General features: G+C 38.5%; 1 protein-coding gene across 1 annotated transcript in view; it reads left to right on the top strand.

Moving 5' to 3' along the window:
* MTPN (myotrophin) overlaps window positions 1-24696 on the top strand; it is a 72773-nt gene that overhangs the window by 27475 nt on the left and 20602 nt on the right. Inside the window, exons 2-3 of the mRNA XM_040259951.1 lie at window positions 20273-20386; window positions 21212-21295. Coding sequence (XP_040115885.1) covers window positions 20273-20386; window positions 21212-21295 — 198 coding nt within the window. The remainder of the gene's footprint in view (window positions 1-20272; window positions 20387-21211; window positions 21296-24696) is intronic.

Here is a 24696-nt window from a genome sequence, read left to right as displayed (position 1 = left end):
ATATGGAACTTGGATGAGTTACCTTGTCTGTGCCTCAGTTTTCTTGTACAAAAAGAGTACTAACTTCTAAAGCTTTTGTGCTAATGAAGTGAATTAGGAATTAATACCCAGAAAGTACTTACAACAGTGCCTGGCATGTTGTAAGCATTCAAGGAGTATGAGCCATTCTCATTTTCATTTTGAATGATTCTGCATAGTATTTCAGGGAGAATATGCTGTATTTATCTAAAAATCTCCCATGTACAGCATTTAGCTCAGTGTGTCACTTAATAAGACCTTGTATCTGACAAAATGTAATAGGCTTTTTATTTTCTACCCATTACTACTTTATATAAATGTGTGATTATTTATACTTGTTACATGGTATATCTTCTCTCTCAATATTTATTTTTTAATCATATTTGCCTAAGTAAAGGCTCACTTAGCTTTACTTTTCATTATTCTTTTATGCCAAACTCCCCATTTTTGTGTTCTAATTTTGAATTCCCCTCTTTTGTTTCACTGGATTAGCAGTTCTCAAAGTATTATAGATCTCCTGGGGCCCCAGAGACCTTTTCAAGAGATTCATGAGGTCAAAACTCTTTTCATAATAGTATTAAGACTTTTATTTTCTCTTTTGATTGTGATACTTTTACTGATGATGCAAAAACAAAGGTAAGTATACCTGGTGTGTGAATCAAGGCAGTGGCATCAAAATGTGTAGCTGCCAGTTGTTGTGAACTTTACCCACACACATGTGTTGTTGAGAAACAGGCCCTTGTTGAAGTGAGCGAGTGAGTGAAGTCGCTCAGTCGTGTCCGACTCTTTGCGACCCCATGGACTAGTAGCCTACCAGGCTCCTCCCTCCATGGGATTCTCCAGGCAAGAGTACTGGAGTGGGTTGCCGTTTCCTACTAAAAATTTATTTCTATTAAATGTTTGTTAAAATTGTATATATTTATTTTTTGGCTGAGCTGGGTCTTTGTTGTGTGTATAGGCTTTCTTTCGTTGCAGCAAGTGGAGGCTACTCTAGTTGCCGTGTTGAGGCTTCACATTGCGGTGGCTTCTCTGTTGTGGAGCATGGGCTCTAGGTTGTGTTGGCTTAGTAGTTGCAGCGTGTGGGCTCAGTAGTTGTGGCATGTTGGCTTAGTTGCCCTTCAGCATGTGGAATCTCCCTAGACCAGGGATCAAACCTATGTCTCCTGCCTTGGTAGGCAGATTCCCAACCCCTACCACCAGGGAAGCCAGGCTTTTATTAAATCTTCATTGTGGAGTGCACATCTTTACTATTCTGTGTGCAAATGTCCTACATTTGTTGGACTTGCAACTTAAACTAGCTGCTTTTATATGAAACTTTTAAATATATATATATATATTATTGAAATAGTGACTCAGACAGGAAAGAATCTGCCTGCGATGCAAGAGATTGAACCCAGGGTTCAATCCTGGGGTCAGGAAGATGCCCTGGAGAATGGCAACACACTCCAGTATTCTTGCCTGGAAAATTCCATGGACAGAGGAGCCTGGTGAGATACAGTCTATGGGGTCACAGAGAGTTGGACATGACTGAGCGACCAATACACACACACACAAAGTTCACTTACAGTGCTTCAAGTACACAGTAAGATGATTCAGTTGTACATATACACATTATTTTTGAAATTATTTTTCATTTTAGGTTATTGCAAGGTATTAACTATAGTTCCCTGTGCTATACAGTAAGCTTTTCCTGCTTGTTGCATATCTGGTGGTTTTTTTTTTTTTAATTAGAAATCTAGCGTTCTGTTCATGCTTAGTCAAACCAGTGGAATCAAAATGTCATAAATTTTTTAGGCAAAAATTCATGTTTTCTAAAATATATATTATATATATATGTATATAAAACCTTTTTCCACTATGCTTGATAAAGCCTTGAGAAAGAACATAAAAAACAAGAGACTGAAAAATAAATGAAATGGGAGCACTGAATATGAAATAGAAAAAGGGAAACAAACTAGATAAAAGTAAAAAATCATCGTATAGTCCAGTTGTTTTTAAACATGGCTGGCTCACGAGAAACATATCTAGAACTTTGGAGGGAAAAAAAAGCAATACTTGGGCATTTGTATTTTTCAAAAACTTCCAAGATAATTCTGATAGGCATCTGGATTTTAAAAAGTGATTAAAGGTTTTCCTATCAATGGTAGTTTTGATGTTATAGAATTCTGTTATTTTTCTGTTGATCAATCATGATACAATGCTATTAAGTGAATAATAGTTACATAATCACAGTAGTAAAGTATGTTCATCTGTTTTCACAATCCATAGCCATACAAAAAATAAAAGATAATTATAGTTGCAAGCCATAATAGGAACATGATTAACCTAAGAGTATAAAATAAATGCATACATTTGGGGGGGCTCAAGGAGAGTGGTGTGGTAATTGAAAGAGCATAAATGCACGTTTTCATACAGCCTTTGTCTTTTGGTTGATACATTTAACCCATTTACATTTAAGGTAATTTACAATATATTTATGGCTTCCCTGATGGCTCAGATGGTAAAGAATCCACCTGCAATGCAGTAGACCTGGGTTTGATCCTTTGGTTGGGAAGATCCCCTGGAGGAAGGCATGGCAGCCCCACTCCAGTATTCTTGCCTGGAGAATGCCCATGGACAGAAGATCCTGGCAGGCTACAGTCCATGGGGTTGCAAAGAATTGGACACAGCTGAGGAACTAAGCACAGCACATTATCCTATTACCGTTTTCTGAATTGTTTTGGGTTTATTGTCTGTCCATCTTTTTCTTCTTTTGTTTCCTGTCTAGAGAAGTTCCTTTAGCACTTGTTGTAAAGCTAGTTTGGTGGGGCTGAATTCTCATTTGCTTCCCTGGAAAGCTTTTGATTTCTCCATCAAATCTGAATGAGAGTCTTGCTGGGTAGAGTATTCTTATTTGTAGGTTGTTCCTTTTTATCAGTTTAAATATATCGTGCCATTCCCTTCTAGTTTGTAGCTTTTCTGTTGAGAAATCAGCTGCTAACCTGATAGGAGTTTCCTTGTTTGATGTTTTTCCCTGATTGGTTTTAATATTTTATCTTTGTCTTTAATTTTTGTCAGTTTGATTCCTGTGTGTCTTGGTGTGTTCCTCCTTGGGTTTATCCTGCCTGGGACTCTCTGCTTCCTGGGCTTGGTTGATATTGCCTTTCCCATGTTACGGAAGTTTTCAGCTATTAACCTCTTCAAATATTTTCTCAGGTCCTTTCTCTCTCTCCTTTCTGGGACCCCTATAATGCAAATATTGGTGAGTTTAATGTTTTCCCAGAGGTCTCTTGGGCTTCCCTTGTGGCTCAGCTGGTAAAGAATCCACCTGCAATGCAGGAGACCTGGTTCAATCCCTGGGTTGGGAGAAGGGAAAGGCTACCCTCTCCAGTATTCTGGCCTAGAGAATTCCATGGACTGTATAGTCCATGGGGTCACAAAGAGTCAGACATGACTGAGTGACTTTCACTAAAGAGGTCTCTTAGGCAGTCTTTTTTTTTTTTTCATTCTTTTTTCTGTATTCTGTTCTGAAGCGGTGCTTTCCACCATTCTATTCTCTGGATCATTTATCCATTCTTCCACCTCAGGTATTCTGCTGTTGATTCTTTCTGGTGTATTATTCATCTCTGTTTGTTCTTTAGTTCTTGTAGGTCTTTGGTAAACACTTCTTGCATCTTCTTGATTGTTTTCCCGAGATCCTGGATCATCTTCACTGTCATTATTCTGAATTCTTTTTCTGCAGGGTTGCCTGTCTCCACTTAATTTCGTTGTTTTTCTGGGATTTTATCTTGTCCCTTCATCTGGGATGTAACTTTCTGCTTTTCCATCCTGATTAACTTTCTGTAATGTGGTTTTCATTCTAGCCACTGTGAGACTGTGATTCTTCTTGCTTCTGTCTGCTCTCTAATGGAGGCTAAGAGGCTTGTGTAAGCTTCCTGATGGGAGGGACTGGTCATGGGAAAAACCAGTCTTGTTCTGGTGGGCAGGGCCTTGCTCAGTTATGCTTTAATCCAGTTTTCTGCTGATGGGTGGGGTTGCCCTCCCCCCTCCCCATTTGCTGTTTGGCCTAAGGCAACCCAGCCCTGGTAGCTCTATGAGCGCCTCTGCCAAGGGGGACCTTCCAGGATTGCTGCTGCCAGTGCTCTTGTCTCTGTGGTGAGCCCCTGCTGACCCCTGCCTCCGTGGGAGACCCTCCAGCACTAGCAGGTAGTTGTGGTTCAGTCTCCTGTGCGGTCATTGCTCCTTTCCTCTGGGTCTTGGTGAGTGCAAGATTTTGTTTGTACCCTCCAAGACTGGAGTCTCTTTTCCCCGCCAGTCCTGTGGGTCCTATAATCAAATCCCACTGGCCTTCAATGTTAGATTCCCTGGGGATTCCCAATCCCTTTGTTGCTTCCCCTGGCTGGGAAGCCTGACTCAAAACCTTCACAGCAGTGGAAGAGCTTCTTTGGTATCATGTTTTCTAGTTTGTGGGTCACCCACCCAGCGGGTATGGGATTTGATTTTATTGTGTTTGCACCCCTCCTACCATCTCACTGTGGCGGCTTCTTTGTCTTCAGACATGGGGTATTTTTTTGGTGGGTTCTAGTGTCTTCCTGTTGATGGTTCAACAGCTAGTTGTGATTTTGGTCTAGTCCACCATCTTGAACTGGAAGCCCACATCAGTTTTTTTTTGTTTGTTTGGTTGGTTGTTGTTGTTTTTTTAACCAGTTGATTAAATTATGAGTTCAGTTATTCAGACTTGGATATTTGGCAGATACTGTGTTGAGGATGAATTTAATGAGACTCAATTCAAGGAAAACAGGTGATAATTTTTATTGCCAATGACAAAATTCAGATTTTCAGAGAAAACTAAAATTTTGGAACACTTATATCTGCCGTTCTGAGCTTGACAACTTCTCAGTACTTAAAGACTTTTTCAGTGAAATCTGAGATGATATCAATGAATGTGATGTTTTGCTTTGTATAAAGAAAATTGTCAACATCAGGAAGATTTGCATAACTCTAAATATAAACCAGTGTATTCTAATATATTGAAAAACCAATATTGGTAAACCAATATATTCTAATAAATGGGTAATCCAGTATATTCTAAATGGCCAGGGCATGAGATTACAGAATCATGCTGCATGGATAGCTATTCAAAGTGTAAGTAGACTGACTGATGGATTTTACTGTAACAGTATGAAGTTCATTGATACAGTTTCAAATTGCACATTGTAAATAACCTTTAATAAACTACCACTTGTTTAGTTTTTATTATAATGTCAAAGAAGAATATCCATAATTGACTAAAAAGACTTAAATTTTTTTTTTACTTGTTAAACTATGTATCTTCAGGAGACCACATTTTTCTTCATATATTTCAGCCAAAACAGTATGTCAAAATAAATTGAATGTGGAAGCAGATATGAGAATTCAGCTGTCTTCTGTTGAAGCAAGCATTTTAAAAATTTACAAAAAAAAATATACAGTACCACCCTTCTCAATTTTGGGGTGGGGGAAATATGGTTATTTTTATTAAAATTGCATTTACATTAGCATGTAATGTCATTATTTGTATATGAATTAATAAACATTTAAAAGGCTTTCTAATTTCACAGTCAGTAAATACCTACAGATATAATCCCCTTTAAAAGAAAAAGTTCTTTGGGATCTTGGAACTGAAATGTTGGCGAATACTGCACTAGAAATCTTAAGATTTTCTTCACCTTTTTCTCCCACTCTCAAGGGAGCACAGGTGATCTATTTTCTGATTTGCTGATTCCCAAGACTGCCTTTACAGTCAGTTGCCTTTACAATCAATGAATATTGATTTGGCATAACGTATTCTTTGCAAACTGGAGATCAGAGATTCTCAACCTTCTACCAACCCTCCAGCACCTCACACATCTCCCATTAGTATTAGTGTCAATAACTCCTCAGGGGATTGTATCTGATATCCAAGCCTCCCCTGGATACCTTTGTTGTAGATTGTTCCTCCCTCTTTGGAACTGTGTTGTGGAGAGGTCAAAATAAGATCGCGCTAATTTAATTTTTTTTTGTATTAATGTATTTTTCTTTTTTACACTTTTTGTTTTTGCTTTATTCTTATAAAAAAATGGAAAAGCTGTATTGATGGAGAGGATCTGTTCAGTTTTGTTTGTAATATAATTACCTTTTATGGTCAGCAGACTCAGGTCTTTCTTGAGCTCAAAAAACTTACTTTTATCACTGTTTCTGCTCCCTTTGGTCTGTTTCTGTGTTTATAGGTTTGAACTTTAGACATACCAATTATCCTTTTTTTAAAATGAATTTTATTTCTTTATCACCTTTATATTCTTGAAGATAAGCTTGTTCTCAAGTCTTTATTTAATTTTTCTTAGCTTGAGTAGTGCTGCCCAATACTACTGACTTTGGTGCAGATTTTAGTTTTGCTATTACAGTTTTCATTTTCTTGCTACATTTTACTTTCTTAGCCAACTTGCTTTTCCTATCAGCTGGCATCTCAGTTTGTTCACTGTGTATGTTTGCCTGTTTTCTTCTTAAAATACCTGTTTCAAAGAAACCATGTCTTTTGGATTCCATTTTGGTCACACTATAAGTGCTTGCTAAAATTAAGTTTCTTGAGATTTCAATGTGATATTCCTTTTCTTTTGCTATATGATTAATTTTTATGCATTCTCATATTGTTTTTCTTCTGTTACTTACCTTTTAAAGTGGGAAAGCTGTCCAGTTTCAGGGTACGTGAACAGATAGGATGGGATGATTGCTTCTGCCTCGTGTGCTAGAATTCTAGTTTGAGGTGACTTTGTTGGCCTGATATGAGATATTTTATACTTTATATTGATATTGCCTGCTTCTAATAAACTTCAGAAAAAAATTCTTCAGACAGGAGTGTGCCTTAGGTCTCTTTGACTCTGCATAAGACAATCCGTTGTGAGTAGAGAAATAGTAGATCACTTTTTTTCTGTCTCATGGGAGCAGGCTCTGCAGCTAAGAATGAATATGCAAGTAGTTTTCTGAACTTTTTTTTGGATTGTCTTTTCTTGCTTGTTTTCCCAGAAGTTAGGACAGGCATATCAGAAAATGTTTCCCTTAGAATATGTTACTTAAACTGGAGTTCAGTTTACTTTCCTTTTAAGTCTGTGGACATAATTCAGATAATGTCAGAACTTGTAAACATTTATATTAGCATTGGGGTTTAATGTGTCCTTTTGGGGTTTAACTTTAATCTCTTCATTATGTCAAAATCATATAAAATTACTTTCAAAGTATGAAATATTCTATTCTCTTTTTTGCAGTTCTTGACTGTTAGATAAAGGAAATCTCAAGCATTTCATTGAAACTATAGATGATAGAATGTTATGCTTGGGGCCATATGGGAAAGGATGGTTAGAAGAGAGTGTGATGAACTAGATGTAAGATAGTTTGAATGGTAGTACGCAAATACAATACCTATCTCTTTATGCAGCAAATTGAAGGAAGTTTTCTGACACTCATGGGGCTCATTCCCTAGTCTTTTTCTTATTTACTTTTTTAATAAATGTCTTTAGGTGACCATAATGAGGATAGGTGAGATACAGCTGGAGGGAGGGGCAGATGAGGACTAATAAAACTCTTTAATAAAATCTAGAAAGAACTTGGGAGCCTGGAAAAAGAAGATGACTGTTTTAAGATGCAGTTTAATAGCAGTTTATGTCCTCCATGTATACTCAGAAAGTAACTGAAATTCAAGATGACAGCAAATCATATAGAAAAAAATCTCATTTTAGTACCATGGCTGCTGCTGCTGCTGCTAAGTCGCTTCAGTCGTGTCCAACTCTGTGCGACCCCATAGACGGCAGCCCACCAGGCTCCCCCGTCCCTGGGATTCTCCAGGCGAGAACACTGGAGTGGGTTGCCATTTCCTTCTCCAATGCATGAAAGTGAAAAGTGAAAGTGAAGTCGCTCAGTCGTCTGACTCTTCGCAACCCCATGGACTGTAGCCTACCAGACTCCTCCGTCCATGGGATTTTCCAGGCAAGAGTACTGGAGTGGGGTGCCATTGCCTTCTCCGAGTACCATGGCTACTAAACAGTAATCTAATGAAAGGAGGACTCCTTGTTCCATGTGTCCCCAAAGAACAGGATCAAAACCAGTAAGCAGTGAATTTTCCAGCATTTAAAGCAAGGATAGACTGACTTGTAAGGTCTTGAATTGCCTTTCATTAGAGAAATTCAGTTGTATGCTGGGCATACACAAGCAGGGATTCAGATGCAATATGGGTGGTTGAATTAGATGACAGAGTCCTTTCCAACAGTGAGATTAGGTGGCTTTCAGACACTCTTAACAGCGTTTTTTAAATACCTCTTTATATCTGTTTTGTATATGTTTTGGTAAGCAAAAGGCCACACAGTGTGACAAACATGGTATAAATGAGTACACTAATTCTTTGAATTGGACTCTCACGTACAAGTCACCCACAGACGTAGTAGGTAGGCAGTATGTGCATAAGGCATTGTCCTTTCTTTAGTGGCGTTACCATCGAAATGACATACACCTAATTAAATAAAGGTAAATGTAGTAAAAGACATATAAATAAGAACTGTAAGAATTAAACGGAGGAAATTGTTTATCAAGAGTATCAAGGGTGAAAGGCAGGGAGAGTATCAGGTAAAAGTTTCATAGATAAAATAGATCTTCAAGGGCAATGGAATTTCAGTAGACCAAGAAGAACAACAAAGTGAAGTTTCCCAGATACATTGGGGGCAGTGTGTCTGAGAATAAAAAAGTCCAGAGTGGTAAGTTGGTACTGAAGATGCCTTTAGTATCGTGGCAAAGATTTTCTGTTTAACGAAAGGGAGCAGGTGAAATTTTTTTGCGTGAGAAAGAGGTGTGATCAGTGTTCCTGTGTTACTCTTCAGGAACATTGATTTACATTTTTTAAATTGTTGAAAGTGGGAAAATTGATTGGAAAACTATTCAAATGAGAACTATTGAGACCTCTGATAATATTATCAGTTAACATTTATTGAGTGCTTCCTGTTCCAGATACATTACCTTATTTCAGTGAAGCCTCACGGCAACAGGGACTTCTCTGGTAGCTCAGCTGGTAAAGAATCTGCCTGCAGTGCAGGAGACCCCAGTTCAATTCCTGGGACAGGAGATCTGCTGGAGAAGGGATAGGCTACCCACTCCCGTGTTATTGGGCTTCCCTGGTGGCTCAGACGGTAAAGAATCTGCCTGCAATGCAGGAGACCTGGGTTCAATCCCCTGGTTGCAAAGATCCCCTGGAGAAGGGAAAGGCTACCTACTCCAGTATTCTTGTCCATGGGGTTGCAAAGAGTTGGACAGGACTGAGTGATTTTCAGTTCAGTTCACAGCGACAGTTTATTGTAGGTGCTTTCCAAATGAGCACCTGGATTTCCTGAAGGTTTAGAAGAGCCACGTTTAAAATTATGGTACAAATGAAAAAGTATAAGATGTGGTGTCTGACCCCTAAGGCCATTGAATTAACAATACAAGATATAAATAGATGAAAGGTTAAATTGCAGTAAAAGACGAATTGCCAACAAAGTTGTCGAACATTCAGTTCATTAAGGTTCCTCTGTATTTTGTGGTACTTAACTAAATGGCATTCATTTATTTGCATGCTAGCTTCCCAAGAAGGTAGCAAATTCTTTTAATCAGAGTTCGGCCGTCCTATTTTATCCCAAGCAAGTAGCACAGTGCCTAACTTATATATAGTAGGCTCAGTAAATGTTGAATTAAATTGATTGCAAGTAGTGTGTCTTTTTCAAATACCATATTGCGTCTTTTTAAAAACCATTGCCTGCTTTTGTTAGCAAAACAACTCTAAGAATAGGTTTGAAAAAAAGTTTTTTACTTTGAAATGTAGATGTATTTTTTACATGATTCGTGTTGTTGTATTAAACCTTCATGCTTGGTCCAGTTTGTGTGGAAAGTTAAATGTACCTATGTAGCAGCCATTTTCCGCTTCCAGTCTCTTAAGCTACTACTTTGTTTTCATGGCCAGAAGTGTAGAAACACCTATTTTCTCAAATATAAGGGGGAACAGTTGTAGACTTAAGAGGCCATCTGCTCCAGCTGCATAGTTTTCAGTGAGGAAACTAAGGTCTTCAAGCTTCTTGCTTCTTCCTTGTGGGCAGTTGCAGAGGCAACTTAGCACTAAGGGTTTCTGTCTGGTGGTCTTTCCACTGTTTAAATACTACTTCCCATCATAAAGTAGAAAAGTTAAAGGAAGGGGTTCCTAACTTCTCAGGGATCATGGTACCCTTTGAAAATCTGATGAAAAGTGACCTGGGCTCTTTACCTAGAAAATGTATACACGCAAAAGAATTTGTAAGCTTTTTGAAAGTCTCTTCAGAGATTGTCAAGTAGAATATATCATATTTAGAAACAAAATAGCTTCAAAACAGATTTCTTGGTACAAGAAAAATATAGTAAAAAGTATAATTTTAATGTAACAAAAATCTGTTGTATATTTAACAACCAACAGGCTTCACATTGTGATGATGGAAAGGAGAGTAAAATGATACTGGATAAATTATTCTTGCTAAAAAGGGAAAAGTGAAGCTAAACCAGCCTGGATGTGTTGACAAGTTAGATTTGTCAGCCTGCTTTACCTGAACTGATGTGGTAAACAGAAGCTGTGTGCAGTTATTTGTCACCTGCCTGGTTATTTACACACCCATAATGATGAGAATTTATTGCTGCAACTCTGTGACACATGATATGATACTATTGCCCGATGTTACTGCATAATGTCTTTAAAAACATGAAAACTATCACTGAAGAAGTAATCAAGGTGTATACTATTACTGGACTATAAAGCTAACCAGTTTTTATCAACTGAATTATATATGATAATCAGAATTCATAACCAAGGTCTCAAAAATTAGTTTTAAACATCTCCTGCTGTTGCTGCTAAGCCGCTTCAGTGGTGTCCGACTCTGTGCAACCCCATAGATGGCAGCCCACCAGACTCCCCCATCCCTGGGATTCTCTAGGCAAGAACACTGGAGTGGGTTGCCATTTCCTTCTCCAATGCATGAAAGTGAAAAGTGAAAGTGAAGTCGCTCAGCTGTGTCCAACTCTTCGAGACCCCATGGACTGCAGCCTACCAGGCTCCTCTGTCCGTGGGATTTTTCAGGCAAGAGTACTGGAGTGGGGTGCTATTGCCTTCTCCAAACATCTCCTAGAAGTGGACAAATCAGAAGAGGAAACAGCAAAGAAATAGCAGAAGGAAAACTACTATAATGTGGTGTCCCTAAAGCCAGGGGAGAAAGGGTGCTTTAAGAGGGGAGAAGTGATCCACTTTGTCATGTTGGGACCTCAGTTAAGGTGAGGGCTAAGAGATAACCTTTGCATTTCACAACATGGAGGTCTTTGACATCAGCAAAAATGGCTGTAGTATAATAATGAGGGTGGAAGCCAGATTAGAACAGAAAGTAAGAAACGAGATAGCAGATATTCACAATTGTTTTGGCAAGTTTAGTATGAAAGGGAGGAGAAAGAATAGTAACTAAAAGGTGGATGTCAGGCCTAAGGATAGATTTTTATGTTGCTGTTGCTTTTTTAATGAAGAGTTGTGAGTGGCATATTCTGATGAAAGGGAACAAGTAGAGCAGGAGAGGTTGAAAACACAGGCAAGAAAAGGGATAACAAAGGAATGAGTTTTTTGGTAAGACAACAAAAAAGGATGATATCCAAAACTTACGTGAGGGATTGTCTTTAGATAAGAAAGGATTTGTCCGTTGCAGGAAAGTAGAGAGAAGTTCAGGAGGAAATTCACGTCTGAAGACCGTTTTCTGTTTGGAGAAGAATACAAGGTTAACTACTGAAAATAAAAAGAAAGGAGGCGGCTTACAAAAAGTGGAAGAGATTTAAAATAGTCTCTGTGCAACATGGAAAAGCAAGAAAAACAGGAACATGGTAGGATTGCCATGTAATGCTAAGGGACCTGTTGAAATTGTGCATCTCTCACTTCTAGCCCCAGAATCTGGGTGACAAAATTAGGGTTAGATTTTTCTTCGTAGCTGGTAATGTTTCATGAAGTTAGAATGAAGGTGAAGAATATGTCTGACATCCTTTCTTCTGATCGCTGATGCCGACCGAGAGTGAGGAGAAAGGAACTAGATAGAGCGCTGCCTTCCTTCCCTATTTCAACACCACTACTGAAGTTAACACCTCTCCAACTGCTGGGGAGCTGGTTAAACTGTCATTCCAATCCCTCCGTCAGTAAACAGCACTGGCCTCAAGTTACTGCTGCTATTACTGGATAAGTAATATCAGTAGTTGCTTGAAGTAGAAGATGGTGTGTATGACTGACTTCCAAGTCTGTCACTTGAGCAACTTCACATTTGTTCAGTATAAAAGCTTCTATTATGTAAAATTTACTATGTATCAGAACTATATAGGCATTAGAGCTGCAAAAGTAACTAATAGTGACATGATGTGTGACCTGCATTCATAGAGGATACAGATAAAGGCAGGTTGAGTTGAATGTGACACAGGGAAATAAATACAAGCTGCTTTGGGCACCCCTGTGAAGGTCATATTACTCAGAGATGACTTTTCAGAGGAAGTTTGATTAAAGCTTGATTCTAAAGGATTAGTAGGAATTAACTGAGTAAAAGACAGTGGAAAGGAATGGTGTCGGCATAATGGGTCTGGAAGTTGAGGTGCTGAGTAAGATTTTTTTTACCTTGTTTTGATATCTGAAGCCCATTCAGCTAGTAGGGGCCATACTGATCCACACTTACTCCACCTTAAAACTTTTCTTCCATCTAGTTTGTTGAGTTATAGAATACAGAGGTCGGGAGCTTTTCATTTAGCATTAACAGTGAAATAACTTGACCCCAAGTAGCTTTTCCTTTTAAGTCTCCCATGAAGGCACTATTAGTCATTACTGCCCCTCTTCTATATCAAATTTTAGTTAGCATCAAGAATAGAGCCACAGAGACTTGATTTAGGAAAATCTATGTTATTGAGGCATAATTTAAATGCAAGAAATTGCAGATATTTAAAGAGTGCAACTGGATAAGTTTTGACATGTATACAATCATGAAACCATCACCACAATCAAGATAATGAATTGGTGGATTCCATCACCCTCAAGTGCCCCTTCATAGTCCCTACCTTCCATAATACCCCAGTAAGCAACTACTATTCTGGTTTTTTATTAGTATATATTAGTTTCTGTATTTTATACCTTTATGCCAGTACCATGCTTTCTTGATTACTGCAGTTTTTAATAATTTTTGAAGTCAGATATTGTTAGCTCTCCAGTGTGTTCTTTCTTTTCAAAGTCGTTTTGGCTGTTCTAGATTGTTTGTTTTTCCACATGAAATTTAGGGTCAGTTTGTCAATTTCTTTTTTTAAAAGCCTGCTAGGATTTTAATTGGTGTTGCGTTGAATCTGTATATCAATCTGTGGAAAATTGACATCTTTGCAATATTCAGTCTCCCCACCCATGAATGTGCTTATCTCTCCATTTATTTATTTAGATCCTCTCAATTCTTCTCAACAGTGTTTGGTGATTTTAAGTATATACGTATTGTATTTTTTGTTAAGGCTTATTACCAGATGTTTTATAAATTTGTTTGCTATTGTAGATAATACTGGTTTTAGTTTTGATTTGTAATTATTAATTGCTGGTGCTATATAAAAATGCAGTTGAGTCAGTATATTGATCTTTTGTTCTTTAACATTCCTAAAATTACTTATTCTAGTAGCTTTTTGGTAGATCCCATTGGACTTTCCTCTACGTAGCTATCATCATCTATAAACAAAGACAGTTATACTTCTTCCTTTTCATAATGGATGAGGTTTGTTTGTTCCCTAGTGGCACTGTTCAGAACCTCTAGAACAGTGTACAGTATAGGTGGTAGAAAAAAGATGTCCTGGTTTGAGGAGAAAAGCATTCATTCAATCTGTCACCAGTTAAGTATGATGTTAATTGTAGTTTCTCTGTAGAGGCCCTTCATTAGTCCAGAGAAATGTCCTTCTTTTCCTAGTTTGCTGAGCTTTTATCAGTAAAGGATGTTGGATTTTGTCAGATGCTTTTTGAGATGATTGTACGGTTTTTCTTTTTTCAGTTTGTTAAAATGGTGAATTATGTGGACTGTCTTCAAATATTCAACCAACCTTGTATTCCTGGGATAAATACTACTTAGTCATGGCCTCTTGTACTTTTATACATTATTTGATTGAATTTGCTAAAATTGTTTAGAGTTTGTGTTCGTTAGGAACATTATCCTGTGCTGTTCCTGACTTGTAACGTCTTTGTCTCAGAATCAGAGTATGTTGACCTCAAAGAACACATTTTGGCCTTCCTGTTATTTTGGAAGAGTGTGCAGAATTATTATTATTCATTTTTTCTTAAGTGTTTGGTAAAACTTACAGTGTAGCCATCTGTGACGTGGGAGTTTCTTTGTGAGAAGATGGTCTGTAAAATCTGATATTAGCACTTTCTGTCCTTTTTTCCCCCCCTAATCATTCTAGCTAGAGATCTATCAATGGTGTTGATCTCAAAGAAATAGCTTTTGATTTCTGTTATCTTTCTGTTTTCCATTTCATTGATTTCTGCTCACTTTGAATTTAATTTTTTTAAATAGACTTTTACTTTTTAGAGCATTTTCAGGTTTGCAGCAGGGTACAGAGATTTCCATATGTCTTTTTCCCATGCATTTTCTTACTGTAGAAGGACAGAGATGGTTAATTCGAGACCTTTCTACTTGCCCAATATAGGTATTTAGTACTATAGAGTCCTCAAAGGCCTGCAGAAGAAGATGCTTTCTTTCCTGTCAGTCACACTAAGCCTTTCCAGTATTGTCATTTTTGTCTGCTAAAATAAGAATTGTAAAGGCAGCATCTGCAGGGATAAAGGGGAGTTTAAACTCACAACTGTTCTTTTTCATATGCCTTTTGCACATTTATACCAAGTTGAGAAGGACGGTATCACATATTTTAATTCAGGAAAACAACTTTTGACAAAGCTGTCTTACTGACTACTTACTGCAGTTATTTCTTTACTTTGTCCCACTAGAAAGGCCTATCTAGTTAATCCTCTCCAGTTAATATTAACATGAATAATGGAAAGGAAGTGAAAGGAAAACTAGTTTTATCTAAATCATTTTAAGCAATACTTCTTTGCCTCAAAGCCTCACATTTCTGCAGTTGTGAATAAAGATTAAGCTGGTACTCCAGGTTGGCCTTACTTTTAAATTTGTTTCTGAATATAAAGTATAATAAGTCATATCTTTATTTTTCAGCCATTATTCTGAACCTTCATTAACCTAATTTTGGATAGTCTTTTAGAACTAGTGTGAATCAATCCACAGCAATAATACTTAACCTTTTTAAACATACTACCTTGTCTAGTACTGTGTTAGATACTTTGCATGGATTATTTCATTTGATGATACACTAAAATCCAGTGAGGTGTGTTTTTAGTCCCAAATGGGAATAAAAATGGGAAAAAAAAAACAAAAATTTAGAAAGTAGTCTAAGGTCCTACAACTCAGTGGTAGAATTGGAGCTCTCACCCAGTCTCCAGTGATATTAAGTATGTTATACACCTTCTTTCTACTAATGTGTTAATTTACTGTATAAGGAGCCCTGTTGTTCAGTCACTCACTTGTGTCAGACTTTATGACCCCATGGACTGCTTCATGCCAGGCTTCCCTGTCCTTCACCATCTCCCAGAGTTTGTTCAAACTCATGTCCCTTGAGTCAGCGATGCCATCCAACCATCTCATTCTCTGTCATCCCCTTCTCCTGCCTTCAGTCTTTTCTAGCATCAGGGTCTTTTTCCAGTGAGTCGGCCAGTGAATATTCATGGTTGATTTCTTTTAAGATTGACTGGTTGGATCTCCTTGCAGTCCAAGGCACTCTCAAGAGTCTTCTCCAGCACCACAGTTTGAAGGCATCAGTTCTTCGGCACTCAGCCTTTTTTATTATCCAGATCTCACATCCCTACATGACTGCTGGAAAAACTATACAGAACTTTGTAGGCAAAGTAAAGTCTCTGCTTTTTAATACACTGTCTAGGTTTGTCATTTTCTTCCAAGGAGCAAGTGTCTTTTAATTTTGTGGTTGCAGTCACCGACTACAGTGATTTTGGAGCCCAAGAAAATAAAATGTGTCACTGCCATTGTTTCCCCACCTTAATCATTAGTTCCTCTTAGCTTTCTGCCATAAGGGTGGTATCATCTGCATATCTAAGGTTATTGATATTTCTCCTGGCAATCTTGATTCCAGCTGTGCCTCACCCAGCTCAGCATTTTGCATGATGTACTCTGCCTGTAAGTTAAACAGGGTGACAATATTCAGCCTTGACATATTCCTTTCCCAATTTGGAACCAGTTTGTTCATTGTTCATGTCTGGTTCAAACTGTTACTTCTTGACCTGCATACAAGTCTCGCAGGAGGCAGGTAAGGTGGTCTGGTAATCCCATCTCTTGAAGAATTTTCCACAGTTTGTGTGATCTACGCAGTCAAAGGCTTTCGTGCAGTAAGTGAAGCAGTTCAGTTCAGTCGCTCAGTCGTGTCAAGACTCTTTGCGACCCCATAGACTGCAGCACTCCAGGCTTCCTTGTCCATCACCAACTCCCGGAGTTTACTCAAACTCATGTCCATCGTGTTGGTGACACCATCCAACCATCTCATCCTCTGTCGTCCCCTTCTCCTCCTGCCCTCAATCTTTCCCTGCATCAGGGTCTTTTCCAGTGAATCAGTTCTTTGCATCAGGTGGCCAAAGTATTGGAGTTTCAGCTTCAGCATCAGTCCTTCCAATGACTATTCAGGACTGATTTCCTTTATGATGGACTGGTTGGATCTCCTTGCAGTCCAAGGGACTCTCAAGAGCCTTCTCCAACACCACAGTTCAAAAACATCAATTCTTCAGCGCTCAGCTTTCTTTATAGTCCAACTCTCACATCCATACATGACTACTGGAAAAACCATAGCTTTGACTAGATGGACCTTTGTTGGCAAAGTAATGTTTCTGCTTTTTAATATGCTGTCTAGGTTGGTCATAACTTTTCTTCCAAGTAATGAGCGTCTTTTAATTTCATGGCTACAATCACCATCTGCAGTGATTTTGGAGCCCCCCAAAATAAAGTCTGACACTGTTTCCACTGTTTCCCCATCTAATTGCGATGAAGTGATGGGACCAGATGCCATGATCTTCATTTTCTGAATGTTGAGTTTTAAGCCAACTTTTTCACTCTCCTCTTTCACTTTCATCAAGAGGCCTTTTTTAGTTCTTCTTCACTTTTTGCCATAGGGGTGGTGTCATCTGCATATCTGAAGTCATTGATGTTTCTCCTGGCAATCTTGATTCCAGCTTGTGCTTCAGCCAGCCCAGCATTTCTCATGATGTACTCTGCATATAAGTTAAATAAGCAGAGTGACAATATACAGCCTTGACGTAGTCCTTTTCCTATTTGGAACCAGTCTGTTGTTGCATGTACGGTTCTAACTGTTGCTTCCTGACCTGCATACAGGTTTCTCAAGAGGCAGGTCAGGTGGTCTGGTATTCCCATCTCTCTCAGAATTTTCCACAGTTTGTTGTGATCCACACAGTCAAAGGCTTTGGCATAGTCAAGAAAGCAGAAATCGATGTTTTTCTGGAACTCTCTTGCTTTTTGGATGATCCAACGGATGTTGGCAATTTGATCTCTGGTTCCTCTGCCTTGTCTAAATCCAGCTTGAACATCTGGAAGTTCATGGTTGATGTACTGTTGAAGCCTGGCTTGGAGAATTTTGAGCATTACTTTACTAGTGTGTGAGATGAGTGCAATTGTGTGGTAGTTTGAGCATTCTTTGGCCTTGCCTTTCTTTGAAATTGGAATGAAAACTGACCTTTTCCAGTCCTGTGGCCACTGCTGAGTTTTCCAAATTTGCTTGCGTATTGAGTGTGGCACTTACACAGCATCTTTTAGAATTTGAAATAGCTCAGTTGGAATCCCATCACCTCCACTAGTTTTGTTCATAGTGATGCTTCCTAAGGCCCACTTGACTTCGCCTTCTAGGATGTCTGGCTGTAAGTTAGTGATTGTACCCTCGTGATTATCTGGGTCGTGAAGATCTTTTTGTACAGTTCTGTGAATTCTTGCCAACTCTTCTTAATATCTTCTGCTTCTGTGAGGCCCATACATTTCTGTCCTTTATTGTGTCCATCTTTGCATGAAATATTCTCTTGGTATCTCTGATTTTATTGAAGAGATCTCTAGGCTTTCCCATTCTATTGTTTTCTTCTGTTTCTTTGCATTGTTCACTTAAGAAGTCTTTATCTCTCCTTAATATTCTTTGGCACTCTGCATTCAGATGACTTGAATAATCCATTAGAAGTTACTGCTGTAAATTACTCATGTCCTCGTAACTGAAAAAGGTTGTTTTATCATCGAGGAATTAAAAAGGAGAAAAATTATTTTTGATTAAATTCTTGACATAGAGACAATATATTTAAAACATACATCAGGCCTGGAACTCAGAAACACTGTGTGTAATTTAGTTTCCTGACTTAATGCTCTGAGGCCTCCACTGATGTGACAGGCAGGTGGTTTTACCTCTTGGAATGTTTTTTTTTTTTAAGTACCAACCCTTGAAAAACAAGATGATAATGCTAATACTTTCTCGAGGATGTAAAACCCTGGAGGTAAACTTTTTCCTTAAGGGAAAAAAAAAATACCTCTATATATTTAATGATTTCAAATTGTTTGAATTTAATGATTTTATTGTTTGTAAAATAGATGCTTTATCTATATAATGACCCTTGGAACTAAAAAGCCTCTTGATGAAAGTGAAAGAAGAGAGAGGAAAAGTTGGCTTAAAGCGCAACATTCAGAAAATGAAGATCATGGCATCTGGTGCCATCACTTCATGGGAAATAGATGTGGAAACAGTGTCAGACTTTATTTTGGGGGGCTCCAAAATCACTGCATATGGTGACTGCAGCCATGAAATTAAAAGACGCTTACTCCTTGGAAGGAAAGTTATGACCAACCTAGATAGCATATTGAAAAGCAGAAACATTACTTTGCCAGCAAAGGTCCGTCTAGTCAAGGCTGTGGTTTTTCAGTGGTCATGTATGGATGTGAGAGTTGGACTGTGAAGAAAGCTGAGGGCTGAAGAATTGATGCTTTTGAACTGTGGTGTTGGAGAAGACTCTTGAGAGTCCCTTGGACTGCAGGGAGATCCAACCAGTCCATTCTGAAGGAGATCAGCCCTGGGATTTCTTTGGAAGGAATGATGCTAAAGCTGAAACTCCAAGACTCTGGCCACCTCATGCGAAGAGTTGACTCATTGGAAAAGACTCTGATGCTGGGAGAGATTGGGGGCAGGAGGAGAAGGGGATGACCGAGGATAAGATGGCTGGATGGCATCACGGACTCGACGGACGTGAGTCTGAGTGAACTCCGGGAGATGGTGATGAACAGGGAGGCCTGGCGTGCTGCGATTCATGGGGTCGCAAAGAGTAGGACATGACTGAGCAACTGAACTGAACCTTAAAATGAAAATACTGAGTAAAGGATTTGACTCAGTATTTAAATAAATACTTATTTACATAGGTAGCTTATAATAAAAGCTAATCACATATCTGCTAATTTTAGCTATCCCACCTTATTTTCAGTGCTTTGCATGGATCAGTTACTTTAATTCTCACAACTCCGTTAAATGTATGTTTAATCACGTGATTATTAGATTACTATCTGCCTCCCACACTGGGTGGTAAGCTCTGTGGAATCAGAAACCATTTCTGATTTTGTTTACCATTGTTCACTCTGTCCACAGACCTGACCATACAATAGAGCTTAAATTTGAATGAATGAATGAAATGAATTCTTAACAGCTAATACTGATTACCTTTTGATGGTGATGTCTGCCTCCATCAAAGTAGTGATGCTTTCTCTGAAGTATTAAAATTCATGTCATATGATCTGTGTAAAATCTTAAGTATTTAAACTCAACATTTTTTCTTTGCTGGTTACATCTTGACATCATGGTGATTAAAATTCCTTAGAGATAGAGCCCAGTAATATATTTCATTACATTTAGCATTTTTTAAAATTGTTTTCAGCTTGACTAATGGTTTGAATTGCAGTCATACTGTGTGCTAACCATTGTGCAGAATTTAATTTCAAGTTCTCGGTTGCTTGTTTTCACTTGGCAGGATATGTAATTCTTTAATGAAACCCTTGTAGCTTTAAGAAAGTAAAGCTACCAGGTGCCTCATTTCCCTTCTTCAGTCTACCATCCTTAGGAATACTGTTTTCATTTGGCTTCTAAGGGAGAAGATGTCAACCGGACACTAGAAGGTGGAAGAAAGCCTCTTCATTATGCAGCAGATTGTGGACAGCTTGAAATCCTGGAATTTCTGCTGCTGAAAGGAGCAGATATTAATGTATGTAAAGAACATTGTCATTCTAGAAAAAAAACTCCTGTTGTATGCTTTTGGGTAGTTGTTTTCAGTAGATTTGTGAAATAGTTACTGGTGGAAATCTCATGTGAAGTAAGAATATAGTCTGAAATATTGCCGAATTTCTGTAGCTTAGAAGTACATGGTTGTGATTTTTTTTTTTTTAATAAGCAGAACAAGTTTATTTTTTTAAACTGATAAAACTAGGGGGTGGGAGACACAGGATAGATAGATTCATGCTTCCTTTTCATGTTCTAAAGCATTTTGAGAGTTAGCACTATCTGTAGGTGGCAAATGGCTATCACCCAATGGAGGATAGGCCCTGTAGTTATATGAAAAATCTAAAAGTGGATTTTGGACAACGGTCAGGCAGCAGTTATCTCTTGATTCTTGGCTTTTGTAGCTTCTGCATTTCAAAGATTCAGAAAAATGTTTAACCATAACACCAAGTGAGATGAACTTTTCACATCTCAGGGGCTGCCATGTCACCTGGCCCTACTGTGGGCATCTATTACCTCTTCATACTGGCGTGCCTACAGTAGTGGGGAGTTGAGGCTCAGAGAGGTTAAGTAACTAGTCACACAGTTAAGTGCCAGAGTCCAGATTTGAGCAGGGGTCAAAGTCCTGCTCCTTCTGTTTCACTGGCTTCTAAGGAGAAACTGCTTGTGAGCCTAGGCCTCTGTCAGCTCTGTAAGAGGCTAAAAATGGGAGAACATTGATTTTCAATTATTTATAAGCATTCCTTAATGATCTAGAGAGAAGGAAGAAATGAAAAATGGATAAAGTGATCTATATCTCATTCTTTCATAGGCTCCAGATAAACATCATATCACACCTCTTCTGTCTGCCGTCTATGAAGGTCATGTTTCCTGCGTGAAATTGCTTCTGTCAAAGGTGAGGTCAATTGCTGATTTTTATTGCTTTTTCTATTGTTTTATAACCATTCAAGCTAAGTAATTGGTTATTAATTTACTTAAAGTTTGTGTGGCATCAGGAACAGAAAAATTAGAGGTAACAGCCAAAATTGAAGTCTAGAGCAATGTTGCTTGAAAGAGCTGATCCACACGCTGTTACCGGTTCTTGGTGGGTAAAGAGCCTGAGCTAGAAAATAAGTCAACACAGTCTCCTTCATTAAGAATATCTTGCAATTTTTTAAAGTTAGCTGAACTAGACATTGTATTTAAAATGTTGTCCTGTGCTAGTAACAATTTGCAGACTGGTGTCACATTCACATACCACATTTTTAATAACCTTGCCTTTGAAATTTGTAAACTTTGTATGTAGTGATCTTTCTGAGCAAGATTATTGAGGATTGCTGTAAGGGCTCTCCAACAAGTTATTTGGTTTCTTGATGTGATTGAGATCATGGTACATTTGGAGTTTTCCGGTGTTTTGTCTTTCATTACAAGCTCTCAAATGAAGATCAGAGTCCAGCCTTAGAAATTAACCAGTCAGTTGCAACCATTCTAACTGTATTAGATGGAAACTGCAAATGTTAGAAGACAAGAAATAGTCATAAAATAAGGCACTCACATTAATCCCAAGATTATCTTTTCATGGCCATAAGATGTTCATAATGTTTAATTTGGAATTTTCAATAAGTCCTGCTAAAAGAAGCAAGAAAGAATTAGAAATAAAATGAGTAAATATATATGAAGCATTTTGCACAGTACCTGACACGTCATAATAGTCAATAAATAGTAGCTTTTATTATGTTTAAGACTAAAGAGGATTTGATGCTTCATAGATTCAGTTTCAGTAGGATTTGGAGAACATTGGGAAAGAAAGTAGTACTTTTGTCCCAGCACTTTATTGACAACTTTTCAAAGGTATTATCTGAAAGCAGTTAACCCAGGTCCTTTAAAATTAGGGGGTTTTACCCGTACCTTCAGCACAAATACTGGATTTCCTGAAGTGTGTGGTGGTGGTGGTTTTTGCAAGTTTTGGAGAGTTGGGAGGTTTGGGGTAATTTTTAGATATTATATACCACACTGATTTAAAAAGCCAAAATAAAGGAACACATTATTCTTTGCCACTGTAATGGATCCAGCATCTTTGGTAGGATGTGGTCATGAAGATTTCCAGCCACTGTATCTTTCTCCTGTCTAACTGTCCCCCACACCCATGTAAAGATTAAAAAGAACCTTTGAGAACTATGGAAAATTTCAGCCTTGGGGGAATGTTTTTGTATTATGTTAAAAACTGGTTGTCGCAGGCTACAAAATATTAATTTACAGTTCATGAAAGGTTTATTTAATTGTAATATTTTATTGGTTTGGACTCTCTATTGAAAGTAACTCAACCCAGCTTAGACAGGCTCAAGCAATAAGAGAGATCATGTTGACTCACATAGTTCTAGGTTGAGGCACAGCTTGTCCGGGGATTCAAGCAGCATGACCAACATGGGATTTCTTTGTGTGTATCTCTCAGCTCTCTTCCTCAGGGCTGGCTTAATTCTCCCACCTCAATATAGCTTCTGAGTGTAGAGCAAAAGAAGCAGCAATACTATATTTGAGAGTTGCTTAGAGCTTAAAAGTTCTCAGAGGAAAAAGTTTAAACTATGTGAGGTGACTTTTATTTAAATTTATTGGGGTAACCATTTCACAGTACATACACATATCATTTTGTTGTATACCTTAAATTGTCATTATACTATCAGTTATATCTCAATTACAAATTAATAAGTCAGAATAAAAACAAGAAATGAATGACTACTCCTCCTTCTTTCTCCCTCTTTCTGTGACCTTTTGTACCTAGCCAAGGGTTTTGGTTCTCTGAAAATAAAAACCTCCATGGGATCCTTTTTTAGCTTAGGGCTCTCTGGTCATTTACCAAATGAGGTACCCCTAAGCCAGCTCCTTCTTTGTAGTCAGATCTCAAACTGTAGATCAGAACTGTATTTTTTTCTGATAAGCCTTTCTTTCCACCAGAGTTCAGTTCAGTTCAGTCGCTCAGTTGTGTCCAACTCTTTGCGACCCCGTGAATCATACATAGCACGCCAGGCCTCCCTGTCCGTCACCAAGTCCCGGAGTTCACTCACACTAATGTCCATCGAGTCGGTGATGCCATCCAGCCATCTCATCCTCTGTCGTCCCCTTTTCCTCCTGCCCCCAATCCCTCCCAGCATCAGGGTCTTTTCCAATGAGTCAACTACTCACATGAGGTGGCCAGAGTATTGGAGTTTGAGCATCAGTCCTTCCAATTAACACCCAGGACTGATCTCCTTTAGAATGGACTGGTTGGATCTCCTTGCAGTCCAAGGGACTCGAGTCTTCTTCAACACCACAGTTCAAAAGCATCAGTTCTTCGGCGCTCAGCTTTCTTCATAGTCCAGCTCTCACATCCATACATGACCACTGAAAAACCATAGCCTTGACTAGATGGACCTTTGCTGGCAAAGTAGTATCTCTACTTTTCAATATACTATCTAGGTTGGTCATAACTTTCCTTCCAAGGAGTAAGCGTCTTTTAATTTCATGGCTGCACTCACCATCTGCAGTGATTTTGGAGCCCCCCAAAATAAAGTCTGACACTGTTTCCCCATCTATTTCCCATGCAGTGATGGGACCAGATGCCATAATCTTCGTTTTCTGAATGTTGAGCTTTCACTCTCCTCTTTCACTTTCATCAAAAGGCTTTTTTTAGTTCCTCTTCACTTTCTGCCATAAGGGTGGTGTCATCTGTATAATGAGGTTATTGATATATCTCCCGCCAATCTTGATTCTAGCTTGTGCTTCTTCCAGCCCAGCATTTCTCATGATGTACTCTGCATAGAAGTTAAATAAGCAGGGTGACAATATACAGCCTTGACATACTCCTTTTCCTATTTGGAACCAGTCTGTTGATCCATGTCCAGTTCTAACTGTTGCTTCCTGACCTGCATATAGGTTTCTCAAGAGGCAGGTCAGGTGGTCTAGTATTCCCATCTCTTTCAGAATTTTCCACAATTTATTGTGATCCACACAGTCAAAGGCTTTGGAATACTCAATAAACCAGAAATAGTCAAGAAAGCAGAAATTGATGTTTTTCTGGAACTCTCTTGCTTTTTTGATGATCCAGAGGATGTTGGCAATTTGATCTCTGGTTCCTCTACCTTTTCTAAAACTGGCTATCTGGAAGTTCACGGTTCACGTATTGCTGAAGCCTGGCTTGGAGAATTTTGAGCATTATTTTACTAGTGTATGAGATGAGTGCAATTGTGTGGTAGTTTGAGCATTCTTTGGCATTGCCTTTCTTTGAGATTGGAATGAAAACTGACCTTTTCCAGTCCTGTGGCCACTGCTGAGTTTTCCAAA

Source organism: Oryx dammah, unplaced genomic scaffold (genome assembly GCF_014754425.2).
Source record: "Oryx dammah isolate SB20612 unplaced genomic scaffold, SCBI_Odam_1.1 HiC_scaffold_18, whole genome shotgun sequence".
NCBI lineage: Eukaryota > Metazoa > Chordata > Mammalia > Artiodactyla > Bovidae > Oryx > Oryx dammah.
This window is presented reverse-complemented; position numbering and strand designations above follow the sequence as displayed.